Raw genomic sequence first — 19,362 nt, 5'->3', positions numbered from 1 at the left:
CCCTTGCCTTCTGTCACTACTTCTCCTCAACTCAGACTAATCTCCTGACCCAGATCTTCTGACTTCCAGATATTGGGAAGCAGGTTGTCATCCTAAAATCGTGTCTGCATCTGCTCACTATTCAGACATTCTAATCATACACGTCCAATGGTGGCATCAAAATCCACAATGACCTGTCGAAGCCATTTCACTCGCTCGTCTCTTTCGACCTCAGAAGAAAGCCAAGAGCCCCCAAAGAAAGGATCCCTCAAAGGTTATTCCAAGCTTGGAACACGTAAGGCAGTATCAGATGCAGACGATGATAGGAATAAAAAGTCAGATGATGAGTACGATCAGAATCAATTACAAGGGACAAATAAACGATCTAAATCGTCTAAAACACCAGTGAGAAAATCTTCGAGAATACAAATGCAAGAGCAATTTCTAGAGCCTCAGAAAAAGAGAAAGGTCGCTACTGAGACACCCAAGTCAGCTAAACACGGCAAATTCATGAAAGTTGGAGATGAATATGGGCGAAAGGTATATACCACTAGGTCGAAGACCAAAGTGATTGAAGATCCTCAAGTAAATGTAATCTCAGATCCAGCTTCCCAAACCTCAAGTTCATCGACTTCATACGACCCTTCTTCCGATAGCTACCGTCCTCATGTATCTCGATTCTCGGGCCAATCTTCCAGATACAACGAAGAGCGAACACAATCTATCAGCGATACAACTTTTGATCAACCTTCAAGCAAGAACCCCGTTCTCGATATCAACACCGAATCGTTGTCACTAGAAATACAACAAAGTGTCTCTCGCGCACCCAACAAAAAGGATCACGCCCATCTTCCGTCATTGGAAATACCACACACCAGAGGAGGTAGTCAATCGTTCGAGTCACCGCCACTTTCCTCCGAGAGAACTCAACAAACAAAGCTCGAATGGTTCGACAACGATTCCGATCTCACTAGTCTTTCAGATTACACAAGCGGGCAATCAGATTGCGGAAGTTCTGAGATACAGAACCCATTCAAAGACGATGATATTGACCCCACGGAGGAGTTCAATGAGGTTTGGCATAGTGTTCAGGTACCTTGTCCAGTACAGTCAGAGCTCTCTCTTAACGACTGGAAAACTCGACTTAACGAATCAGTCCATTATCCGTCTTATCAAGATCACCAAGATTGGGATTCACGTGATCTGGCAGGAACGCCTCCGCCTTATGACAATCTAGACGATCTTCAAGAAGAAGAAGTTAGAGGATTAGCCCAGCAGCAGGAAGAAGGAGAGGAGGAGGAGAAATGTGGAGTTGGTTCAGCAGTCAGACATAGCCTTGATACTGTTCCGTCATTGACACACCCAGGACGAGACGATAGTATAGAGGTAAATGACACGATGGAGCATGATCAAGCGGCAGAACCTGAAGTTACGGAAGGGGACAAGAACATACAAAGGCTAAATAATCTGAGCGAACCGGGGGCTCAGCTTCCAGTTGAATCACATACCGGCGACCAAACAATGGACAGTGAAGGACAGTATCATTCAGAGAATCCCAAAGATGCGAACGAAATCGATTTCAATTATGAAGAAATAGCCCCCTTAGAAAGCTTAATAGAGAATTGGACTCCATTGTCGTCTCCGTCTTCGGGTATGAAGCAAACCCCTCCTAACGAACAAACTCTCGAGGATCACATAGCTGCCCATTTCGCAAAAAATGCTCAAGATGACGAGATAATCGCCATGTCTGAGCCCATGAAAGATGAGGAGATCGCTTCGCAAGATACTAATCACAACAGTGTTCCATCGCTAGTCATCACAGATCAAGACGGTCATGAGGTTCCACTTCTTCCTAAAGACGTAGATGGAGAAGCAGAACAACGTCATGCGGATCCTGATGTAATTAACCTATTATCTTCCGAGCTCACGCCTAGGCTTCCAAAGCCTGACCTACTTCACCATCCCTATAATCCTGCCCAAGAAGAAATGCATGTCGAAGATATCGAAGAGATGCTTTTTAACGTCAATAATGACACAGGAGACAGGGATGAGGTCAACAGCCCTCAATGTCGTCATCTGGCAAGCACAGCCACTTCTGCACCACACCTTGTCACTGGTGCATCAAGTAATCAAGATACACAAAACTCACCTTTGACATCCCCGGAACCATCTTCGAATACGGCCAAATATTGGTCCACTGTATTGGGGATAAGTCCAGGAACTTCAAAGATGTCAATCTTGTCCTTAACATGTCAATTCATAAATCACTTACCTACATTTGGTTTTGATGCAATGACCGGTTTACCCAATAACTCTCCTGCATCAATCATGAAATGGCCTACCCTATCAACTTATAGTAACACTGAAGTAAGTTTGAACTCTGCCTGTACCGACTGCTCCGATCACTTCAAGCCTGAATGAGGACGCAGCGCTGAAGATATACTCTGATGTTATAATCAGTCCTCAATCACACCGCTCAGACTATCTCGTCCGGTTGGCCGACAAAAAGTTAGATTCTCACCTTATATTCAATTGGCGATTGTCCCTCGATTCTGTGCAGAACCTGTAATCCGTGTCCCAACACCCGCAGCAACGGAGAAACCCATCTCTATCCCCACAGTGAGTGTATACTTTAAGTCATCAGAAATAGCTTAGCTGATCAGTTTTCGAAGCAGCTGTGTCCCAATAGAAAGAGGGGTCGTCCAGCCAAAACGAGGAAGACATCTTCTTGAAACAAGTAAATAATCCTCATATACTGTGAATCATCTGGAAACCGGAAACCGATTGTCGAGAATAGTGATACCAATCGCATACATCCTATTTATTTCATAATCCATCCAATTAAACCAATACATTAAGCTATTAAGCTAAAATCTTAGAGATGAAACTATTTTATGAGAACCAAGAAATAAGTGAAGTAAAGTAGACTTATGAAACGGATACCTCCCTATCTTTCCTTGGACTAGGTACAGACCCCATCTCAGGTCTAGGACTAGATGGCAAACCGTTCGTACGAGCGTCAGATCCCCGGCGCAGATTGTTTGTTGAAATTACATTCGTCGGTTCAAGTGCCAAGCCTCTTTCTTGCGCTCTGGAAGTTGCCTTTGCGTTAAGCGATCCTCCACTAGAAGGAAAGTTATTTGGGATGTCTTGGTGTGGTCGAGGAGTGAGACTGTTTGATATCGAGAGATTATCCGAGGAGGGGACTGAGTGAATACTAGAGTCTGATCCATCATGTGAGATTTCGGAAGACGAGTCCTCAGCGGCTACATGAAGTGATTGCATGTTCAGCTTATCCCTTGCATCGCACGCATAATCGATGGTGAACTCACATGGATCCAGCGCTCTTCCAGTTAGACCTAACATTGCGTCTACGCCTCCAGCCTGATAGAGCATGCTATTCCTTTTCCTCTTGATCGTTTCTTCCATATCTTCTTCTTCACTTTTGATCCCAACTTGAATAGTCGGATCTTCCATTGGAGCATCATCGAAAATAGCAGTGAAATGGCTGACTAGTTCAGAAAAGATACCAGCCGGTATACCAAGTGTGGGTGAGAACACGATACCGATATTTCTCAAAGTCATCTTGTTCAATGGAGCGTTGCGGACAATCAGAATCAGATGAGCGGTGAGAGCACGAAGGAGAGCGTAATTTGGTGGTGGTAACTCTGAGACTAGGCGAGATAATTCGGCAACTCGCGCAGAGGGTTCGATCAAGTCTGAAATATAGTCAGTTATCTGATTCTGCCATGTCAAGCACAAAGCGAAGACTTACCCATAACAGCCAAGAACCGAGCATGCAGTTCCCTCGTGAGCAAACTGGTTGGTAGTTCTCTCAAGAAGGTCTTCAGCAGTCCAGCAACAGCATGAGGGTCCCAGTACTCATCTACAGACAGAAGATTGACATCTCCTTCAAGATCAAATCTATCTTTCAGACCTTTGATGACTGCTGAGCTCCCACTGAGCCGATATATCCCTTCTTCCTGTTCTGCCTGCTTCGCTTCTAACCACTCTATACATCTAAAGACGATAGCCGGTAGATTGGCAACTGAAGCAATGGCGATTGATTCGGTGAGTGGAACAGCAAAAACTGGTCTGGTAACCTTTTCAGGTGTTTTGCCGAATCCCCAAAAACCTCTACTCTTCGCTTTTCGGTCCCTCTCTTTCTCGGCACTTAGGCCTGGGGGTGCATTCAATCCTTGATTTGATAGGCTGGTCAGGTAAGCAGGCGAGTATGCCGGTCGTCCAGGCATCATACTTTGCCGTTCATTTGCACGAGGCGTAGGATCGGAGTTTGTAGGTGGGGAGTTGGATAGGAGGTCGGATGAGGGACTTGTCACCATTGTCATCGGTGCACTGCCATGAGACGAGCTCGAGTGATGAGAGAGTTTGGTTGCTTGAGGATGTGCATTTCTGCTTTCAATTGTAGGTGTCTGAGGAAGTCCAGAAGACTGCGTAGATATTGATGGGTTGGAAGCTTGTGAGGAAGTAGATTGGCTGCTTTGAATAGCCTTTTGAGATTCCATGGAATTGATTAGACTAGGCGAAGGAGCACCGGCAAACTTGGAGTCTGTTCCGAGGGTGGGCATAGGCTGAGCCGCAGTGACAACAACATCCTTGCCGCTCTTTTTGGATTGACTTCGTTTCCTAATGAGACCGGGACCCGAAGAAGACGACGATGACGATGCTGGAACTGAAGTTTGCGGGACGATCGGCATGACAGGCTCGGGATCGACATATCGCACAAGCATCTCAATCCAGCTATCCCTTTCCATATCACTTTCGGCACATAACACATGTCTGTTGGTAGTACCTCTTTTGGCTGCCTCTATAATCAAGAAAGCGTGTCGGAAGTTTCGCTCATCGGTAGATTCAGCCGGACGATTTTGTCTACCTATCTGAGCATTTGTGATCGATATTGATCCGAGATGATTCCCTCCACGCTACAACTGAAGTCAGCGGTATGAAGGCGACAAAAAGTCCGGGATCCGCTCACTGATTCGTAATATTCCATTACCGGACCTTCTAACACGAAATACCTCGTTCTCCAACCACCGAAGTTCTTTCCCTTTTTCGTCAGATAACCTTCCTTCTTTGCGCTTTCTGCTTTGGCTTTGACATGGTCGCTGTTGAGGAAATGGCATAAATCGGTTTTATCGCTGATTGGCGCCAGAAGAAGAGATTGGAGATACGCTTCTAGTGCAGATTTCCTTTGGTCGATCTTGCCTGGAGCGAAATCCTTCCAAGCTCTTCCTTCTGGCAGAGCTGTCACCATTTGTTTCCATTCTTTACTCCTTTTACCAGATTTGGCTTTGATCTTCGTATCAAGATCTAGAAACGCGCTAAACAGCTTGGCTACGTTCCAAGTTATTGGATGAGAATTTGGGGGACGAGCGGTTATTGTAATGATAAAACACAATACATCCCTTCCACTACTGTTGGGGAACACCGTACTATTCGGTATCGATATCCTAGAGTAAGATAACAAAGCAGGAGTCATCATTGAACGAGATCGGATATCATTCACGACTGAACTGGATTGGCTTGCTTCTGGTTGAGGTTCTAGTGAAGGGCGAGGGGTAGTATCGTGGGATTTCCGAAGTTGTGATGAATCAAATGAGGATCTGATTGGTTCTTCCAGTGACATGGTAGTCGACATGGTGTCGGATACGGACTGAACAGGCGATTTCGTCGAGTTCCTATCTGGTGTAGGAGACTTCATGCTCGATTCACGAGGTGGTGGGCGCTCAGGTATAGAATCCAATTGTTCTTTTAGTCTTGTGGGCTCGGAAATTTCGGTTGTCGCAGCCAATGCTCTAGATGATGGGGGCGGTACCACACCAATTTCTTCCCTTCCATTGACACTAGGACTTGCGGAATACTGTGAAGCTGGACTGAGGGTGTTATAGCTGTGACTTGGTGGCATATTCGGTATCACATGTGTCGCATCTCTAGGAGAATCAGCAAGACTCATAAAGGTGGAAACCTCTGGAGGAAATATCATTTTACTTTCTCTTCTCATTTTCCTATCAGGTATAGGGGAAGGTAGAAGACCGGAAGGAGGTTGTTCTTGTACAGGCGAGCTAGTAGTCGAATTGTCCACAGACAATTGTCCGACTGATTCTTTGGTAGGAGTATCGTCTCGGTCTGAGTTATGGCGTCTGATTTGAGGTTGTTCGGCTTTCAGTCCCAACCCAACAACGCTTGAACTATTGGACAAGCGTTTGTTTACGGCAATAGCTTCTAATCCAGCGTTCGTCAACCTCTCATTTGCTTTTTCTCTATCGTGACGTAGTCTATCATTATCCGAAGCTAAAGTTGCACATTGTCCCCGTTGCTTTTCAATCAACTTCCACAATTGTGTGTTTTGCGCTTGCTGTTTTAACATGAACATGCACTTAGCATGAATTCTTGAGGCACCTGGGTTTCATGTGTGACGACTCACAAGATTATTCCTCTCTGCTACCATTATCTCTAATGCCTTCCTTACATCCCCTCCACTTGCTCTAATGATTGTCTCGAGGTCTATAGCACCGGAACTGCTGGTCCTGGGTGAAGCTCGAGGACTTGCCGATTGTCCAGTTTGGGGTGATCCGCCTGGAGAAACGCGAGACCGTGTGCTCTTAGGAGAGACATTGGATTGTGAGGAGGAGGGAGCATTTAGACGTTGAGGTATAGAAGAAGATGACATCTTGATAGGAGAAAGGAATGTCTACTGATTTAACTCTGACGATAGGCGTGAAAGTCTACGGCGAAGTCAGCGAGCATAACGTCTGCAGACGTCAGAGTCATAACTCACTCCTGTATCACTCTCTTCTAAGTTTATTTACACCTACTTCGCACTTTGTTTGGCTCGATGTACTTTTAGAATCGTCTGACAAAGATGGCGAGATGGGGACGACTGTTTACTGTTAATAACACGACAAATTCTCGAAACTAATGTTTGTTGCAAAGGAGGGGTGTCGAAGGTAACCAGCCTGAAAGGAAGGACTCTGCTGTGCGAACGAATGATGTTTAGCACGGTGAATTTTAAATCTCGAATGTAGAGGGAGTTGCTTTGTGCTATTGAGTGATAGGTCATCAACACAGAAGAGTCGGCTATCGGATTGTACAAATCGTTATTGACGAATGGTGGAGGACCAAGCACGTTACTCGATGTTTTGGGGTGTTATCGAGGATCTTCAGAGGTGTGTTGAGCTTAGAAGAGCCGGAAGCGCTCAAATCGGTCAGCCTTAGGAGAATGGGAGGGTATCAGCAAAAAACATCTCAAGCACTGTACTAGAGTCAAACAAAATATATCACCCAACTATATCAACATATCCCTTTGTCCTGTCGGTTCATTCATCTACTCACAGTCAGACGCGACTGTTATAACAAACGATTCAATCAATATCCTGCCACGTGGCGTGGACGTTCTTTAACGTTAAAAGTGGCGTTTTCCCTGAGAACCACGTAACCTTAACGATCCCTGATTCCGATCGACTTCAAACTTCCGCCAAACTTCATGCTGCTTGCTAAATGGGAAAAACGATGTTTTCATGATCATTTCAATCGTTATCGCCATGCTTCTCATGCTTCTCATGCTCAAAGGCAGCAGAGAAAAAGGCAGCTCGAGGTGGGGGTTGAACCCACGATCCCCTCCGTCCCCGAATGCACGCATTCAATCTCGGAAAGAGGTATGTTACGACTTCACCACACGAGCCTTCAAACTAAGTTTCACTCTTGAACATGCCTTAAAAAGGGCGTCGACAAGCGTGTTTGTGTAAGGGGCTCATCAAGGGGGTAATTTGCGGTGCTATACTGCTCGTTCGCTCCCTTTCATCTGACAAGTTCTCTTTCACCTATGCGGTCCGCACACATATTGATCGGTCATATCGTCAGATCATTCACTATAGCTTTACCCCCTCGAGGAGTATACCCATGTTTTATCTTTCCAAAAATAGTCCTTTCCCCGCGTCCCTACCGTCCCCCTTCGCGTTCATTGACTGGATGTAGAGCTCGTTCTGACGTTTCGGTCTCGTGACTACCCAATGCATTTAGAACGAGATTCAGTCGCCTCGGAAAATGCATTGGAGTTTCGGTGAAATGGTTACGTCATAGCCACGGGTTACATTGTGTTGTCCACTTAACAATCCAATTGATAACAATACACTTTTTACTTTGATCAATCATTCATTCAGACATTCAACTTACACATTCGATATCAGGACATAGGCAGACATCATGTCATTTGACTACGTGCGTAAGATCGTGTCAGGCAAAAAAGCCAGATTCATAGATCCTGACAATGCTGTCAACTTGGATTTGGTATATGGTAAATCTATCTCACCTGAATTCACTGTTAATTGATATCAGCTGATTCATTTTCTAGTTACGGATAGGATAATAATGTATATCTTTTCCACCCATTTGAGAGTTTATCGGAAATAAAACTGATAGCTGATGTATGGGGATTGCAGAATGGGATACCCAGCTGTTGGAGTAGCAGGGTTGTATCGAAATAGGCGTAGAGACGTATTGAAATTCATCAATTCAAGACACGGCGAGAAATGGTGGATATGGAATTTGTGAGATCTCCTCTTTTTCCATTGGGTGAGCCTGGTACTTATTCATGCTGGTCTCCTAGATGTCCCTTATATGAAAATGCATATTCACCTGAAAGCATGCACGGACGAGTATCTAGATACCCTTTTCCTGATCACCATCCACCACCTCTCCCACTTCTTCCCTTGGCAGTGAGGGAGATGACAGCTTGGCTGGAAGGTGATTCAGAAAGAGTGGCCATCATCCATTGCAAAGCGGGAAAGGTAAGCTCACCTTTGAGATTCACACCGCTTTCCCGTAGTTCTTTACTGAATACAATATTGATAGGGTCGATCTGGAACACTCCTTTGTTCATATCTCCTCTCTTTACCTGCTCTCCCTCCTCCACCTCAATTAGATAGTTCATATACGCATAAAGATTTGAAAAAGAGATTAGAAGAACGTAAGAAAGAAACTTCGTCAGAAAACACGACCCCATCAGAAGATGATAGAGACCGAGATGGATGGGTTTACGTTGGCTCAGGACAAGATATAACAGGTGTTCAGGTAACTGAGGATCAAACGGAATTAGGAAGAACAAGTACACCGGCACATTCTGAGAAGATCAATGTAGCTCCTGTGACTAGATCGACCAATTCTTCCACAACGACTTTATCAAACCCTTCTTCTTCACCCTCAATCAATATTCAGGTCGATACGAATCCTCCTTATCCCATTGATATAGGAGATGAAGGTAATCCAGGTGAAGTAGGTCAAGAAGATAGGAAAGATGGAAGGGTCGACGAGGTCTTCAAACTGCATTCTAGTAGAAGAATGAAACCCACAAGTTCCGGAAGAGGTGTTTCCATTCCAAGTCGTGAGTGTTTCCATTCCCTCATTGAGGTATTTTTGTCTTACACCGAGATTTTTAGAAAGAAGATGGTGCCGATATATCCATTTGCTGTTCAACAATCAAGCTCCACCATCTTACACATCACCTAAACCATCTCGTGTGAGATTGGTATCAATCACACTCCTTCTCACTCCACCTTCAGGATGGCATAAACCGCTTGCATCTCTTGTCATTGGTGGGACAGGTGGAACGGGTCAAGGGAAAGCTTGGGCATCAGTAGCGCGATATGACGATGAATATGTCGACGAACTCAAAGCTAGAGGTGGAACGGGTCAAGGAGTAGGAGGTCAGGTTACTTGGGGCGGTGTAGGCGGTGAAGGTAGATTTGATACCAATAAAATGTTCAGAAGCTGTGGAAAAATGATCGCTTCAGACATTGATGACCTTACTACGAGCTCCTTGCCACAAGATCACCAAGTGAGTTATCGCATGTTGTTTACACTACCTTGGCAAATTTGCTGACCAATCGGTGTCCGTGAATAGGATTACATTGTTCATCACCTGACACCTTCAAAAGATTCCTTGATATTGGATAGATCTCGTGAATTTAGATTGAAGTTTCATCTTGCTTCAGTACCTTTAGGTTGGACATGGTTAATCCCAGCATTCCACCTTCCAGAACCACCTTCCCGGTCATCATTTGAACCACCTCAGAAAAGAACGCACACTTTACATTTCCCAAGATCTCAAATCGATTTCCCACTCGGTCCAGGTCAGTCCATACATGAGATCCTGGTAAGACTGGAAGAAGTACCGGAAGAAGATCGAGAAGCGACTGCGAGGTTGATGAGCGACGAGGAAGAGAAGAAGGAAGGGGTCGATGAGACAAATCGAGAGTTGGTGAAAGAGGAGGGGGAATGAGAAAATAAACAAGACTCGATTTGTCTGCTGAAATAGAAAATTAGATATCAGAGATATCGTTGTATGTCGTTAACCAAAGTATCCGTAACTCGAAGTGCTCTCGGATGTCATCGGATTAATCAATGCATAATAGCCGTGCGGAGTATCCGTGTGTATGAATGATCGCACTGCTTGATCATCATCGATTAGGGTGTTTGCTTGTCTATGTTAAGACAATGGATGAGTGACCTATCAGATTTATGAAGATAGCGGTCACAGCAGGATAGATTTTCGGAATTTAGCGATCGAGGTGAGTGACCCTGCCAAGCTGGCCATCCTTTGCGACCCACATTAAGTACAATGAACCCACATGCGCAAGTCTAAGCTCACAATCTATCTATGCATGACTATATGCTACATCTATTTGACTATAGAAATCCAACAACATGGACTACCAGGAACATGAGCTACAAGACTATGGGTATTCGCACTTAGATCTCTAAGCTGACACTGGGATTGCGGATTTGTTATTGGCAAAGGCTTGAACATTGCTTCCTAACGCCAACATGTCTTTATCCTGTTCATCTTCTTGATGACCTGAGCTTGCAACGTATTTTTTGACGATATCTATCACTTGAGTATCACCACTATCCGTTCTTTGCTTAGTCCAATCTTCGTATTCGTTCCACCACCAAGTATGAGTTACACCATCTCTACCTAGATATCCCGCTACGCCATCATCTGAAACTCTTTTCGTCCATGGTTTATCTACTATATAATGTAAACAAACTACTTGATCATCTTGCCATATATTTGAATGCCAATATTGCATCGTCTTAAGAGCGTTAAATTGCCAACCTAAACTAATCCATCTAAATCTGAAAAATTCAGCAAGGAAATCTTGATCCGGAAATTGAAATTCTGCAAGTAGAGGAGTAGTATTGAAGAAATCAATCATCCGATTCCAAAGTGATTCACTAGAATGGAAAAGGAACATTCCACTATTGAGTAAGTGATATGTCGGTCTAGCATCTTTTGTTACTGGAGTAGGTTGTTCAATTGCAGTAGGACGTGATAATGGTGTATAAGCACAATTATCTCTATTCCAATCCGAAGGTGCCCATGGATCTTTATCCAGATTACATACACAAGCATGATTCGCAGCTATCCAATCTTGATCAGGTAAACTTTTACTGAATACGTGATCCATATTTTGACATAGGATCATATCAGCATCCAGATAACATATTTTATCCCATTTTCCAATCTTGTATAATTCGAATACCCTCAATTTCGTCCACGTATCAGCAAATCTTTCTGCTATGAGTTTTACATTTACATTTTTACGTGGAAGAAGTGGATCTACTTGATGTAAAATCAAATTGGTATGCGGTATTTCTAATTCCAGCGCTCGGATGCTGCTCGTTGGTAAAGATGAAGTGTATAGAACGATCAAAGGATAAGCGGTTTTGTGTTTTGCCAAAGTATGAGCCAAGATGATCACTCCTGCGAGATAAGATGAACGAGTGATCAAAGTGCAGTAAGCATACTCGTATCCATCCGATCGGGATTCAAGTCGTTCGGTCATTGACACCGAGTATGCACAAAGGAAGGGAAAGGGAAAGGGAAAGGGAGGTCCGAGCTGAGAAAGGGAGCTGTGCAAGAGCAACTGTGTTCCGTATGTATGTTTATTAATTGAAGATGAGGTGTAAAATCTGAAACTCAAATAGAAAGAATCCCACTTAATTAGATCGATTTCTATCGGATCCAAAAGGGCATGAGAGCGGAGATCGCATACACACACGCACGGATCATGCATCATCATCATCATCATCATCATCATCATACATAACAAATCAATTTAACGGGTAATTTAAAGATCGGCACGATCCGCTATGTGGGAGGTCCCAAGTTCCCGCCGAGTAAGAAAGGTGTATAGGCTAAATTATTACCCGAAAAAACAAGCTGCATCAGGAACAGAGAGAGTGTGAATCCAAATTACCACAGAACAAGGGGGAAACACGGGGCTCAGCTCACTGCCCCTATTCGAACTCTGAAAAATACTTTGGGGAAATTGGGGGAATTGATGGGAATTAAAGGGTATTTTGGACAAATTACTTGAAAAGGTGCAATGACAAACCACCCCCGCACTGGTTAAAGCCCGCTTGCATCGTTTCCCCTGCCGCCCCAAAACAAAGAAATTGAAAGTATCATAGAAAGGAGAAGGAGAAGAGAGAGGAAGAGAGGAAGAGGGTTGATTGGAATACCCTGGCTTATATTTTGTAAACAACCATAACAAAAATCCCATAATCAAAACAACAAGGGGGGGAATACCACACTCGCATCCTTGAATCGTTACTACCCCCATCTTCAACGTACTAACCGAAGAAAGAAGGAGGGAAAGAGCCATACTCTATAACGTTTACAAATAGCATTCGTCTGCCCTTTTCTTCGGTTCCTCTCATCATACTGCAGCCCCTCCTGCCTCCTTGTTCCCATCCTTTACGTCTTTTTGTTTGTCTTTCGTTCTCCTGAAGGCTTTTTTCTTTACTTTATTTTACCCTTTCCGATCCCCCCGGGGCCAGAATCATCTTAGCGTAATTCTCACACCTATATTACCTCTTACCTCATCATCATCCCCCCGCGTTGGCACCAGAAAAGTAAACGAAAACTAGAAAAAAAGAAGTACGGATTACCTGATATCTTCGACAGGGAGGGGGGAAAAGAAATATCTTGATATCTGTTTGTTAATCCTCTGCACGAACATTTTTTTTCTTCGCGACCATCATTATTCAGCTTCAGCCAATATCGTTGTCAACTTTCGAGCGGTATACTTTTTGCTTAGACCACATTATATACTTTCAACATACGACATCAACGTGAAACCTGTCCAGGTCACTGCGTACTCAGACATCTGTAGAAGCATAACTTAGAATACCACGCTCGAGTAGAATTCGAGTCGTAACTTGAGAGGGGAAAACAATATAATCTCTCGATATAAAAGTGAGTGGCCAACTTAACAAGTATATCATCATGATTGAATCGGATCGTCAAAGCGGTCATCCCAGTATTCTTCATCACAATCCATCTTTACCCTTCTACACGATCAGCATCAATACCCCTTTTTCCTCGTTCATCGGAGTATGATGTGACCGACGAATTCCCTTACCACACATCTTTCACCAATCAAAGGTATCCTTTATTCATCCCATATATATAAACATAATTCAACTCACACATTCGCCTCTCTTCCTGATTGACTACGCCTTTTCCAACACCGTTGTCTAACCCGTTGACTTCATCCACGCTCGGACGAATTGCTGATCAAATTGCTTCTTCTTCTTCCCCTTTATCCCTCTATCGGTCATGTCCGGGCCAAATTGTCTATCGTTCTCCATCCATCACCACAATATTCAGAACCATAACAGACATCCGTATCCAATGACAACCATCAAGACCGAGGGATTCAAGTGAGTTGACGTTCTCTCTTTTATTGAATACCTGTTTTGCTGCCCAAACTTATCCACCTTGGTGCTCATTAGAATCCCTGGGATGGACAGCACATCGCATAGACCGTCAATGCATCGACCATTTTCCGACGGCTCGATGACAGTGGACACAAATATCCTTACCTCTCTCATGTCCGGCAGTCCTCATCATATCCCGATGAATATGGCATCTCCATTCTCATTTTCCAGTTCTTTGCCAACTACTCAACCTCACACCTTCGACTACAGCATGAACTCGCCGACGTCAACTAGTGCAGATAGGTTTCACCCAGCATCAATCTTCAGCGCGATGAAATTCGGTCATGATAATCCTGAACCGCCTATCAATATTGTCGAAACTGCTAACACAGAGGAAAGGTCTCGTTCTCAATCTTCCTCAAGGTCTTCTCACATAGGTAAAGCCCCTTCTTCTCGCTCTCGATCAGGAAGAAAATCCATGAACGATGTTCGACCACCCTCGGGATCTATACAGCCCAGAGGTCGATCAGCTGCACCTGGTCGGGCTCAATCCTTTTCAGGTCAAGTCAGAGGATCTAGTCAGAATGGTGGTAAACCTATGGGACTGGGTATGGGCCTCGATACTCACGTTGAAGGTGAACAAACCGATTCCATTTCTCCTCCTGATTTTGGACTACCTGGGACTTTTGGAATGTCCATTCCTCGAAATGATCATGATGCTATATCATGGGGAAGCGGAAGTCTTCCTTCAATGATTCCAGGTAGCATTGGTTCCTTTGGCGAGAACTTGGACGATGCGATAATCGATAGTCCCATGACTCCCGCTAGACCACTGGAGACTCTATCTGAGGAGTCATACAAGAAACAGCGTCGAAGGGAATGCCATAACCAGGTTGAAAAGAGGAGACGAGAGCATATCAATGCGAAAATCGAAGAACTCAGCCATCTTCTACCTCCACTTTACAGTCTGCCGGATAACGATGAAGTACTGGACGATTTGGAGGAAGAAGAGGCAAAACCTCAAGTTGGATCTGGCAAGAAAAAAGTAAGTGGTAAACGCGGTACAACTCCAGATCGAATGCTGATGTAAGGTTTTTTTAGAAGACCAAACGAGCCAACTCCACTACTATCAAAACACAGAAAGACACTGCCCACTGCAAAGGACGGATTTTAAGTCAGAGTGTCCAATACATCCGGTTAGTATTGTGGTCATGATATGAGTCCAACTTGTTGCTGACGCAAAGAGTTCAGTGATCTCAAACATATCACCGATATGCAGAGTAATCGCATCTCCCAGTTGGAAGGCATGTTGATGAACTTTGGCGTAAACCCTGCTCTTCAACCTCCTCCCGTCACTACCGCTCAATCATCTCTTTTCTGGATGGGTGACGGTCAGCAAAATCCCAACCCCATGGGAGATCAACCTACCTTTGATTTAAGCGGTGGACAACAGCTGGAAGTCATGCGACCTTCCCCTGAACCTGATCGACCGTTCTCTTTCGAACATATGAACCTGGACGCTCGAATCTGGGGCAACACACTCACCAATACCATGAATAACCCCCAGAACTCAGTCCAGGACGTCCTGATGTCGTACGAACCATCACCAAACACCGCTTCATCAGCTTCCATCAACAAGCTTCGCAGATCAAGCGAATCTGTGTCTTCAGCAGCCAGCTTTGAAGGTGAAGGTACAGAGAATTTGGACAGAGTTTCGCCAACGTCTATAAACATGTCTAATTCCGACGTCAGGGGTCGACAGAGAGAAAGAACCGTGAGGAAAGATAGTCAGGTCGAGCTACAGATGAGTATGAGCGGGCTGCTTTCCGGTGTGAGGGAGGAACACGACAACGGATTGAGATGGATATAAGTGTCTCACTAGAGTAGACGATGTCAAACAGAAGCTGAGAACAGAGAAGTGTCAAATCAAAGAGTTGGGATTTTCTTATCTATTCGTCATTTGCCGTATTCGTTTGTCTGGAATATAATTCTCAGTTGTAAGAATTATGAGATGGTCGTCGCTTTTTAAGGATAATTGCGATTTTCAAGTTTGGCTATGGACTTTTTTCTTTTCTTATAATCTGGCGAATTTTTCGCTTTCCTTCCTCATTAGTGTTTCTGTCACGTAATTTGATAGCCTTAGTCGAATCCGATCTATTATCTATATATCTCTGTTACAAACGATATCTCTTGATCTGTAACATGTAATTATGTATGAAGAATGCTCTGCTCCCTCTTCCACAAGGATGTTGAACGAAATAATCCTACAATTTAAGCTTAAACAACAACCAACGGAATCAAAATGACGAACTGAATCAGACAATCAACGTCCCACCGCGACCAACAAACATGACACCGTTGAATTAAGAAAATATTTACATACATATCATAACTCATTCGGTAAATACTGTTGACTTTCATCCTGGCACCTATCGCACTTGAACCTGTGATTCTGCCCTCCCCATCCTTCACGATCATGTCGACTCTGCACTCAGCTGTACGTTCTCGTTTTCTGGTTTCATTCTAGCTTTTTGCACGTGAATCTCACTAACCTATGCGTGTTTGGTATCTCACAGGTAACTGCGATCACGCACAACATTCCTTCATTCCTACGTCAACCTGCAGAAGCTTTGATAGGCGAGAAATGCTATGAAACGTTGGTATACAATTTTGATATCACTCATGTCGAATGTCTGAAATACGCTTTATCCAAAGGATTAGGATTGGGTATCGTCTTAGGTGGTGGAATAGTCAAGATACCTCAGATACTCAAGATTGTAGGATCTGGTTCTGCTAGAGGTTTATCTCTTTCTGCCTACGTGAGTTCGCCCTTCCTCTTTAGAACTCTTAGGACCAGTCTTGTCGAAGTCAAATAAATCTAACTATTTTGGATGACTGCCACGTATTGTGTAGATTCTCGAGACTGCCTCATACGCTATCAATCTGGCATATGCATCTAGAAACAGATTCCCATTTTCCACATATGGCGAAAACTTCTTCTTGACCATTCAAAATGTCATTATCACCCTCTTGATCCTCTTCTTTTCCGCACCTAAAGGTGCTATTGGAACCAGTGGTGGATTAGGAGGTCCTTTAACTGGTAGTGGTAAATCAATAAAGGGGAATAACGATAACTTGGGTAAAGTCATCTCTGGCTTAGTCATTACCATAATTAGTGGAATCGTTCTCTGGTCAGAGAACCTTTGTCCACCTGGAATGCGTAAGTGTTTCCTTACATTTTAGCTCGAGTCACGACAGCACTGTTGTTCCAAACATATTTCGAGATAAAAACGAAGTGAAGCTGACTTGGTATGATTGCAATTGCCATTGTCATTTGTTCTTCATCATCGTTGAATTCCACAGTCGCCTTACTTCAAGCTGCTACATTACCCTTATCATTAATATCCAAAGCACCTCAAATCATTTCCAATCACAAACACAAATCAACAGGTAATTTATCTGCTTTCGCAGTATTCAACGCTTTATTAGGATGCTTGGCAAGATTATTCACAACCAAACAAGAAGTTGATGATCCTTTGATCTTTTACGGTTTCGCAGGTGCGGCGATATTGAATGCCGTTTTAGCTAGTCAAATGATCATTTATTGGAAAAATAATGACTTGGATTCAAAAGCTTCTATAAGAAGACATAGTGCGGAAGAAAGAGGTACTGCCCTTTCTCCAGAAAAAGTATCAACAGCTTCTTCTGGTTCTGGTTCTGGTTCTGGTACGAGAAGATGGGCAAGGAAAGTAGATTAAAGTAGGTTGCTAGGAGTCAAATTACGCGCATGCATCCGAGGTATGATTGACGGGAACATAGGCCTGTGCATTGCTACCGTTTGAATTACTGAATTACTCTGTCATTTTGAACTTTGGTTCATGTTTTCTCCTATCCTTTCCCTCTCTTCACTTCGATATCACATCGCTGGAGAAGGCTAAAGACCTGTGGGTTACTCCCTTCCGATTGATTGGAGGTCCTCCTTAACTCAGTAAAGTTGGTAAGCTATTCTTCCGCTTTATGCCGAACAGTAAAGTAAGCTCGACTCGGATGACAATCATCACCTGGTATCCAACGAGTCGTCATGCCTTATTGACTTGTCGCAACTGATTCACGTCTTCCGAGCATTGATTCGCCAAGAAGCACCGATCCATCTATCATGTTTCTGCATGTCGACATCGGAGGCTTCCTTGCAAGGCATCAATTTTGCTGACTTTGTGTCACAAAATTCATTAGTGAATGGATACCTACTTCTCATCATATTAAACAACAACAAATATACATCCTGCTTCCAGGACTTATCAACGATGACTACTAGGCCAGATCACAATGCCTCTAGAGATATCGAAGCGTGGTTTAGCGGTGCTGATCCTGAAGAAATTGCTTTCGATACGCTAACTATCAATGATCATCGACAAGAACAAGACCAAGAGCAATCACATCAGTCAAATCGATTCAGTCGCTACACATCAGAGTATGTGAGAGGTTGGAGACAACCTAAGTTCCAACCTACTCAAGCATACGATAAAGCGTTAGCGAAAGAAAGGATGTTAGCACCTGCAATAGGAGGAAGATCCAAGAAAGCTCAATTGGGTTCTGTAGAAGAATCATGGGGATCTCCAGCACCCCCACTTCCTAGTCAGCTCGCTTTAGCAGAAGGAGAAGAAGAGAGAAAAGGTATGTTTGAATTAGTGCAAGATCCACCTTCGAGAAACGTTAGTCCATTCAAAGAAGATGATGAAGAATTACTGATCAAGAAGAAGAAAGAAGAGTTTCTGACCAATGCTAGAAGGGGAACCAATTACGAACGAATGAAGGATCCCTCAGACTTCTTTGAAGGTCAATCGTCCGTTGATACATTCACTGAGATTGAAACTAAGAGGGGAAAACGAACACCTAATCCTCCAAACCGATACCATGACCAACATGCATTAGAGCACAGTTCTCGTTCACAACTCGATGACGAAAAGGCAGATCACCGAGAACATTTTGATCGGGAAGCTAAATCAAAGTATCGAGCTCACCATTATCACGCATTAGAATACGATCACAGTCGAAGTCAAAGTCCACATGTTTACCAAGACCATCAAGACTTGCTCTCACCTTCAACTCAAACACTGCTCCACAGGCACGTCAGTTCGCTAGAAAACGAACCTCAGACCAGAAATGTCCGAATTGATATAGATACCCAACTTGAAACTTCCTATGGACACAGTCAAAACTGTGGCGACCCTTGGTATGATACAGATCGTCATCCGCCCTCAACACAGACTTCGATTGCACAACCATCTTCGAGCCCGAACATTGTATCCCCATACCGGACTGAGACAACACAGCAGGATGATCGTCCACAACAACATTACAACCAGTCCGCAGATTACAAGGCGTGGTTGGCACGTTCCAAGAACGGCACGAAACCAAGGAAGAGATGAGTGGCACCAAGCTTCAGTAATGAATCGACTTGTAATTCATTTTGCGGAGTGAAACCCCTTTGGTCCACTCTTTGTGAAACCTGTTCAACTTTTATATCCATAAACCGTACAAATACTCTATAAATCTATTCCGCTCCGACAATATTAGGTAAATCCCTTTTCGTTAGCTATCTAACTATATCCTATTCGAGTCTGAGCATATTCTTAATGC

The 19,362-nt window shown here is 43.9% G+C and overlaps 7 protein-coding genes across 7 annotated transcripts; 5 read left to right on the top strand and 2 right to left on the bottom strand.

Moving 5' to 3' along the window:
- Positions 1–147: 147 nt before the first annotated feature.
- IL334_001503 (uncharacterized protein) lies at positions 148–2,711 on the top strand (the record flags this gene model as incomplete). Its single annotated transcript, XM_062933260.1, has 3 exons — positions 148–2,346; positions 2,440–2,598; positions 2,655–2,711. 3 exons carry the CDS (start codon positions 148–150, stop codon positions 2,709–2,711), a joined length of 2,415 nt encoding a protein of 804 aa, XP_062789311.1.
- A 196-nt stretch (positions 2,712–2,907) lies between these two features.
- On the bottom strand, positions 2,908–6,670 carry IL334_001502 (uncharacterized protein; the record flags this gene model as incomplete). Its single annotated transcript, XM_062933259.1, has 5 exons — positions 2,908–3,245; positions 3,312–3,698; positions 3,755–4,922; positions 4,976–6,355; positions 6,425–6,670. The coding sequence occupies 5 exons, from the start codon at positions 6,668–6,670 to the stop codon at positions 2,908–2,910; spliced, it is 3,519 nt and encodes a 1,172-aa protein (XP_062789310.1).
- Positions 6,671–8,202: 1,532 nt separating this feature from the next.
- Positions 8,203–10,276, top strand: IL334_001501 (uncharacterized protein; the record flags this gene model as incomplete). The annotated part of the gene is made up of 7 exons (XM_062933258.1): positions 8,203–8,293; positions 8,351–8,369; positions 8,439–8,546; positions 8,606–8,786; positions 8,851–9,379; positions 9,435–9,832; positions 9,899–10,276. The coding sequence occupies 7 exons, from the start codon at positions 8,203–8,205 to the stop codon at positions 10,274–10,276; spliced, it is 1,704 nt and encodes a 567-aa protein (XP_062789309.1).
- Positions 10,277–10,754: 478 nt separating this feature from the next.
- On the bottom strand, positions 10,755–11,843 carry IL334_001500 (uncharacterized protein; the record flags this gene model as incomplete). The annotated part of the gene is made up of 1 exon (XM_062933257.1): positions 10,755–11,843. One exon carries the CDS (start codon positions 11,841–11,843, stop codon positions 10,755–10,757), a length of 1,089 nt encoding a protein of 362 aa, XP_062789308.1.
- Positions 11,844–13,696: 1,853 nt separating this feature from the next.
- On the top strand, positions 13,697–15,592 carry IL334_001499 (uncharacterized protein; the record flags this gene model as incomplete). The annotated part of the gene is made up of 4 exons (XM_062933256.1): positions 13,697–13,725; positions 13,798–14,767; positions 14,824–14,918; positions 14,974–15,592. The coding sequence occupies 4 exons, from the start codon at positions 13,697–13,699 to the stop codon at positions 15,590–15,592; spliced, it is 1,713 nt and encodes a 570-aa protein (XP_062789307.1).
- A 606-nt stretch (positions 15,593–16,198) lies between these two features.
- Positions 16,199–17,480, top strand: IL334_001498 (uncharacterized protein; the record flags this gene model as incomplete). Its single annotated transcript, XM_062933255.1, has 4 exons — positions 16,199–16,219; positions 16,299–16,541; positions 16,636–16,942; positions 17,086–17,480. 4 exons carry the CDS (start codon positions 16,199–16,201, stop codon positions 17,478–17,480), a joined length of 966 nt encoding a protein of 321 aa, XP_062789306.1.
- A 546-nt stretch (positions 17,481–18,026) lies between these two features.
- Positions 18,027–19,151, top strand: IL334_001497 (uncharacterized protein; the record flags this gene model as incomplete). Its single annotated transcript, XM_062933254.1, has 1 exon — positions 18,027–19,151. One exon carries the CDS (start codon positions 18,027–18,029, stop codon positions 19,149–19,151), a length of 1,125 nt encoding a protein of 374 aa, XP_062789305.1.
- Positions 19,152–19,362: the final 211 nt, after the last annotated feature.

This window comes from Kwoniella shivajii, chromosome 2 (assembly GCF_035658355.1).
Source record: "Kwoniella shivajii chromosome 2, complete sequence".
NCBI lineage: Eukaryota > Fungi > Basidiomycota > Tremellomycetes > Tremellales > Cryptococcaceae > Kwoniella > Kwoniella shivajii.
Note: the sequence above shows the minus strand (reverse complement) of the source record. Positions and strands in the feature narration are given on the sequence as shown.